The sequence below is a fragment of the Myotis davidii genome, unplaced genomic scaffold, assembly GCF_000327345.1.
Source record: "Myotis davidii unplaced genomic scaffold, ASM32734v1 scaffold512, whole genome shotgun sequence".
In the NCBI taxonomy this organism is placed as follows: domain Eukaryota; kingdom Metazoa; phylum Chordata; class Mammalia; order Chiroptera; family Vespertilionidae; genus Myotis; species Myotis davidii.
Genome location: NW_006284323.1, coordinates 1177987 through 1185131, shown reverse-complemented (window position 1 = coordinate 1185131; position 7145 = coordinate 1177987). Strand labels below are relative to the sequence as shown.

Here is a 7145-nt window from a genome sequence, read left to right as displayed (position 1 = left end):
CGCAGCTGACGCCAAAGGCTGGGACTGCCCTGAGCTTACAGGCTGAGGCCAGAGTGTCCGCAGGTGGTGAGTGAGCCTGTCCCCTGCGGGAGGATCACCTCCTCATCCAGCCTGGAGTTGCCCTGGACCACATGCCTGCCACTGGCATGCAGCCTCCCACCCTGGCACCCCTCTCCCCAGAACGCTGAACCCAGGGCAGAGGCGTGTGTCCCAGACTCTTGCTCTTAGGCATCAGGTGCCAGCTAATGGGGACCTCAGAGGACCCCCAGACCCCTGGTGTGCAGACTACTGTTGGGGGCTGTGCCACCCTCTGGTGTCCCCACACCCTCCCCTATGACAGGGTAGGGGGGGTGTCAGGCAGCCCCAGTGGGGTGCCACTGGTGCCTCCTAGCCCCTGGGTCTGCTGGGGTCTAGCTATGGCAGTGCTGGTGGGAGCCAGGAGCCAGGGAGAGGCCAGGAGGGGCCTCTGTCTACCCACTTTGAGGAGCCTGTCTCTTTCCTGCTTCTCCCCTTTGCAATTATTTTATTAAACCGCACAACAGCTTCTTTTTATCTTTTTAAAGCAAAACACATGATCCTGGCTAATAGCTTCTCTAAACATTGAGCAAATTCTTCAAGAGGACTTCGCATGTCACCCGAAACGTACAAATTTACATGATCTAAGAAGAAATGCTCTGCACTCCCTCGACCACAGGGGAGAAACAGCAGGGGCCCGGAACCTGGACTGCCAGGGCCAGCGATAGCCATCGCCGCGTGTCTGCATTGCCCCAGCCACTCTGGGCCTCTGGGCAGCGTGGGAAGGCAGAAAGGCGGCTCTGGCGGGAGCGAAGGCGTTGCCAGCAGCCAGGTGAAGCAAGGCCTATTCTTGCACGAATCTTCGTGCATCAGGCCTCTAGTAAATAAATAAAAGAAGTGTCACAGGTGCCCTTCCCTCTCACCGCTCAGGAGTCCCCAGAGGCCTCGCCTGAAATGTCTGTCCCTGTGTAGGGCCCGATCCAGGCCCCCCACTCACCACCCGGCCCTAGAAACACCTCGGGCACTGGCCTCTGGACCGCGTGTGTCCAGGCGGTAGCTCAGGGCAGGGAGAGACGGAAGCAGTGATCCACCCGAAGATGATGGACGCCCAACCCTCCCAGGATGCGGGAGAAGGCAGCGAGAGCCTGGGGGGAGCTGGACATCCCGAAGGAGGGTCCAAGGGGCATCCAGGGCTGGTTTTCCAGGTCCCTGGTGGTGAAGACCTAAGTCACCCAGGGCCTGCAGGCGCTGCCCTCCCGGGCCTTCCCAGTGGCCTGACACCATTGGTACCCAGAGATGCTCTGTGGCCCCTCTGTGCTTACCGCTGCCTCTGGGAAGGGCGACGCCCGACAGCGCCTCCAGCACGGAGCTCTTGCCCGAGCTCTGGTCCCCGATGACGGCGATGGCGGGCAGGGCCAGGTCCTGCTCCACGCCCAGGGCCCTCAGGGAGTCGATGAGGTCGATGCAGGGGCGCACCTTCTCCTCGTACTGGGTGTACAGGTTGTTCTCGAGCCCCTGGGAGAGGCAGAGCAGAGTTCACACCCCTGGCCTCTGAGAAGGCTCCCAGGGCCGCGGCGAATTTGCTGCAGAATTTGGGCGTCTGCTCATGTTGGCTGCAGGCAGGAGGCCCCTGCGTTCTGTTGCTATTGAGGCTTTGCTTCTGCAGAAGCGGGGATATTTAGCTGAGGGTGGAGGGGCCTGGCTGAGCAGAGAGAAGGGACCCAGAAGGGCAGGAGGGGAGCTGGGTCCTGGGCCCTGGGGGAGGGTCCCCAATCATGACGGTGGCAGGAGGAGCTGGAGGAAAAGCTCCCGGAAGGAGACCCCGACACGTGGAACAGCATGGAACAGAAGCCCAGACGCAGGCCCAGGAAGGTCGCCGCTGCCCCAGAGACTGGAATGTCCCTGGTGTTTGCGGGATGTGTCTGGAGAGCTGGGGACACAGCTGTGACATTGGTGGCGGCGGTCTCCCCTACAGCCCCATCCTTCCTCAGCTGGTGGCTATAACGCGCCCTTCCAGAACGTTCTCCCTCCCACTCACCTTTGTCTTCTCAGGGCTCCTGGTTTCTCCTGGCATCTGAGGGTTCAATGTCATCAAGTTGAAGTTCTTGGTGAGGAAGCCTGGGTTCTTCTCTCCCAGTTGGGGAGAACCCATCATGTTGTGGGGAAGCCTAATTTGTCCTCCTGGGGCGCCGAATGGCGATGGCTGCTGCGGGAAGAAACTCATTTCTGCCTTTGGAGAGGACGGGGAGGGAAGCAGGTTGTGCCTCGGCTGCTGCCCAAACTTGTGGCTTTTCGGCATTAGCTGATGGCCAGGGGAGCCGGCAGGTGCTTCTTGGAGAGCTCTGCAGAGACACAGACGGGGTGGCCCCAAGTTGCCCAGGCTGCACCTCGCCAGCCCCAGCACAGCCCCCCACTTCCCTCTACACACAGACTCGGGGAGACCAGGACCCCAGCATAGAGAGTGGGGTGTCCATGGGCCCCAGGGCTTGGGGATGAGAGGCAGGGGGCTCCACGTTATCCTGGAGATGCCTGTGGCTCAGGAGCAAACAGGGGACTGTTAGGTGTGGGGAGACTTGAGGCAGCATCCCCCAGGCCCCTGGAAGCCAGCGCCTGCCCTCCGGCCACTGTTTATCACCCAGGCCTGGTCAGACCGTTGGGGAGCCTGGGAGGGGTGCTGCAGGAGCGGTGCTGAGGCCTGCAGTCAGGTCCAGGCAGCCCCGTTATAGAAACAGCTGGTGCCTGAGGGCCACTCTGAGATGCTCCTTTTGTTTGGACAACAGCTCCTTGTGGTGGCTGCTTTTCTGCACTTTCCAAGTCAAGAAACTGAAGTGCAGGAAGGGCCTGAACTGGATAAGTCAGTGTTACAGAAAAACCAGGCCAGTTTGGCTCAGTGGATAGAGCGTCGGCCTGCGGACTCAAGGGTCCAAGGTTCGATTCCGGTCAAGGGCATGTACCTTGGTTGCGGACACATCCCCTGTAGGGGGTGTGCAGGAGGCAGCTGATCGATGTTTCTCTCTATCCCTCTCCCTTCCTCTCTGTAAAAAAAATCAATAAAATATATTTTTTTAAAAATCTGAAGGCGTAATCATTGAACACAGAAATCAGTGCCCCAGTTCCTCAGGAGAGCGAGTTTTCCAGCCCATCTCTGAGGTGGCCCTGTGCCTCCAGCACCACAGCAGAGGGCGCCTGAACCCCGAGACTGAATCCGGAGACCAGGCTACGGGGCTCCGATCTGACATCAACACCCACATGTGTTCTCCTCCCCCCCAACCCACCCCCATGGCACCAGTGCTCTCTGCCTGGAGACAGCGCTGGATCCCATGAGACTGCTCCTGCCTGCCCATGCCCCCTCCCATCCACAGGTTGTCACCTGTGTTTCTGACCAACTGGCTCTAGATCAGAGGTGCTGAGGACCCCCTCCTTGGTTCTGAATAATTTGCTACAGCGGCTCACAGAACTCAGAGAGAGACCCGGTGCTTACAGATCACCGGCTTATCATAAGAGGATGTAACGCAGGAACAGCGCAGGGAAAAGCCACACTGGCCGGGCGAGGGGGAGGCACGGGCCTGCCACACCCTCTCCAGCTTCGCTGCCCTCCCAGACCTCCACCAGTTCCCCAACCAGGAGCTCTCCGCACCTCGAACCCTGTCCTTTGGGGTTTGCACGGAGGCTTCAGCACAGAGCCATGATTGGTGCAATCATCGACCACCAGCCAGTGAGCTCCCTCCCCTGGAGGTTGGGGGCGGAGCTGAAAGTTCCGACTCTGTCACAGGGCTTGTTCCAGGCACCGGCCCCCCAGGTGCAGCGTAAACATCACCCATTAACCCCGCACTCGCACTCTCAGCTCTTAGGCCAGTGACCGCGAACCTTTTGGGCCCGGCGTGTCAGCATTTTGAAAAACCCTAACTTAACTCTGGTGCCATGTCACATACAGAAATTTTTTGATATTTGCAACCATAGTAAAACAAAGACTTATATTTTTGATATTTATTTATATATTTAAATGCCATTTAACAAAGAAAAATCAACCAAAAAAATGAGTTCGCGTGTCACCTCTGACACGCGTGTCATAGGTTCACCATCACTGTCTTAGGAAGTTCTGTGACAGGAACAGAGACACAGACCAAGACATAGACTATATTTCTCCCCCCCCCAATATTTCTATCTATTGTGAAATGATCGCTAGTAAGTCTAGTTAACATCCATCCCCATACACAGTTACAACCTTTTCTTTTTTTCTTGTGATGAGGACTTTTAAGATCTTCTCTCTTAGCAACTCGCAAGTCCTCAGTCCAGGATTGTTCAGGGTGGGGATGAAACTACAGTAAAAATCTGTGACTGCATGGTGACTGCACTCAGCCTATTTCTTGTCTATTTCTTATCATAAAATCACAGGATTGCACCCACAAAGCCCCACCCCAACCCCGGAGTGTGCACTTTACCGACGCTGGGCCGAGGTGTCCCAAAAGCCACTCCTCCCCGCCCACTGCGCCTTGAGCCGGATTCTGGAAGAGGGGGCCCCCTGGGCTCCCCCAGCGCCATCAGGGGTCTTAGTGAGCGGCACAAAGGGCAGCAGCAGAAACTTACCTCTATGGCTCCTGCCTAGGACACCGGCCGGTTTACCAGGAAATCCTCCAGACGAGCTAAGGCAGCCCTCCCGCGCCGGCCCTCACCTGCGAGCCTGCAGGACTTCGGGATGGAGACTCCGCAGACCCCTCTCTCCTCCACCGCTCCCTTTATTTGCTGTGTGGGTCACGCCTCTCCACGGCTTTTCCCTCAGCAACAGCCAGAGAAACGAAACCACAGAAATGACGCTGAAGGCGGCAGAAACGAAACAGAATGGCTGGGTTCCGGGAAGGTGGGGGGCGGGGGGGCTCTGATGATCCCCTGGGAGCCTGCGAACTGAGAGGGCCGGCCCACCCACCCCCACCGGCCGGATGCGGGGCTCCCGGGCGGGGCATCGTCTGCGTGGCTAACAGGTTTTCGGAGCCTTAGAGCGGGACGTCCTGAGACACTCGCTGCGAAGATGGACAGCCCCGCTCTGGCTGCCCCACTGGCCCAGGGAGGTCGGGAGAGCCTGCCCTGGGCCGGGCGCCGCGGAACGTGCGTGGCTCTGATTTCTCCTAGTGAACTGAGAAGCCGCCCGGTGTGGGCTCCGTTTTGGACCTCGCAGCCGGGACGTTCACTCAAGCACCTGCTTTGACACTTCGGAGCCGTCCTGCTGGCGTCAGGCCGGAACCCCGAGACCGCTGTCCCCCGCGGCCACCTTCTCCCGGCGGTGGGTGGCGGGGGCTCAGCGCCCACACAGGGGAAGCGCGCAGATCCGAACACAGCCTCGCGCGCTGCGTGGGCTTCAGGCTCCCGGGGTTGGACCGGGAAGGGGCGGGGCCCAGGCTGACCGGCTGCAGGCCAGGAGCTCCAGCCCGAACCTGACCCTGATTCTGCCCAGAGCCTGCCTGGCCGTCCGGTCTCCAGTTACTTCATCTGCCAGAAGGCAGGGAGTCCCGCCCCTCGCCCCAATGCTCCCCTCTGTGCGCGGAGTGGGGGGACCCGGGCTCTCCCCTCTGTGCGGGGAGGTGGGGGAGGGGGGGGGAAGACCAGGGCCCTCCCCTCTGTGCGGGGGTGGAGGTTTAGGGGAGTGCGGGGTGGGGGGACCCGGGCTCTCCCCCACTGGAGCCCTTGGTGCAGGAGGGAGGAAGCTGGGGCCTCTGTCTCGTGTCCACTCCCAGCATTCTTCCCGAAACATTATGAATTAAGAAAAGGTCACCTTGAGCACCTCTTTGCTCAGGTGTTTACTTCCTTTAGAGAAGGCATTCCGGGGCTTAACCCTTTGAGTGCCAACCAATATCCTAGGAACCATGCTAAAATTGCCAAGGCATTTTTGCTGATTTTACAGCAGTTTCGGAAAAAAATTATGAATCGCAAGTAAATGAAGTTACATATTCAAAAACTTAAGGAAACCTTTACTACATTGACATATTTAGCAATATCATCATCACTAATCAAGGCAGACTTAGAACTGGACGCCTTTTGGAAGCTTTGATAGCGCTCCGGCACTTTAGGCAAAAGACAGGAGGCGCGCGATCATGCTCCCTGGCACTCTAGGGCTTAACAAAGGTTAAATAAAGCCCTGGCTCTGGGAGGCCACGGGGACACACCTGGTCTGTCCTGCAGGGTCCAGTACTGTCCTGGCCTCTCCCGGAGGGACCAGCGTCCCAGGGGCAGCACAGGACATTCCAGGTAAGAGTGTCACAACCCCCAAACCAGCTGAGGAGATGGGAACATCAAGTTGGCTGGATCTAAGGACTCATGAGTGGGCAGCAGCCGCCTCGAAGGCAAAAAGGAGCTCTCAGTGGCTGCCCAGGATGGCGGGGGAAGGGCGTGGGAATCCCTGCGTCTGTCTTTGGGGGACTGCAGGGGTCTGTCAGGAAGATGACCTCACCACTGCTGCCCAGGACCCCCCCCACCACCGTGCCCCTCCTCCCCCAACTGCAGTTAGATTAGGTGTGAAGGCTCCATTTGGTGACCTGGGCTGAGCACTGGCGACCCCTTGGGGCCTGTTGTTTGTTTTCCTAACAGAAGGCACCTTCGAAGCTGGACAGAGTGATGCCAGCATCACAAGAACACCTGGGGACCCTCCCTTCCCCACCCAACAGCCTCCCTGGGCACCTCCCTCATCCGGCGGCCTCTCCAGGAGGGATGAGTCCCCTGCACAGTCACACTGCACGCGGGGTCCTTGCTGAGGGAGGGTGACAAGCCCCAGCCTCTGAGCCACAGCGCAGCCACCTCAAACGGCCTCTCCTTCCCCGTTTGCGCTCTCAGTGCACAAAGGTGACAGGCCAACACTTGCTGGATGATGAGGCGGAGGGGACCTGGAGTTCTGAGGGCGGGCGAGAGATCTTAGCGGTGGGTGTTGGCTCCGGCTGGGCACAGAGCAGAGAGCGCACGTTGGGGTCCAAGCTCACTGAGCCCTCACTCTCTGTGCCCACCTGCTCCAGTAGGGGTGACCATGGCCATCACAGGCTGGCAAGGTCTTGTCAGCCCTCCTGAATGGTGCCCACCAGAGACTGGCTTGGGGGCTGGCAGTGCCCAGGCCTTTGGCTACAGTGAGACAAGGGCCCGCTCAGGCG

At 59.1% G+C, this 7145-nt stretch overlaps 1 protein-coding gene across 7 annotated transcripts in view; it reads right to left on the bottom strand.

Annotated features, from left to right (window-relative positions):
- MX2 (MX dynamin-like GTPase 2) overlaps positions 1 to 6823 on the bottom strand; it is a 30069-nt gene extending 23246 nt beyond the window's left edge. The window contains exons 1-3 of one of the 7 annotated variants that reach the window (XM_015569000.1): positions 6802 to 6823; positions 2054 to 2357; positions 1338 to 1530 (exon numbers count right to left, since the gene is read on the bottom strand). In XM_015569000.1, coding sequence (XP_015424486.1) covers positions 1338 to 1530; positions 2054 to 2314 — 454 coding nt within the window. In that variant the 5' untranslated portion in view covers positions 2315 to 2357; positions 6802 to 6823. Of the gene's footprint in view, positions 1 to 1337; positions 1531 to 2053; positions 2362 to 3496; positions 3607 to 3652; positions 3883 to 4602; positions 4830 to 4983; positions 5117 to 6735; positions 6758 to 6801 lie in introns of those variants that run through there. The other 6 variants (XM_015568993.1, XM_006754321.2, XM_006754320.2 and 3 more) reach the window with 6 other exon arrangements.
- Between the last annotated feature and the right edge of the window lie 322 nt (positions 6824 to 7145).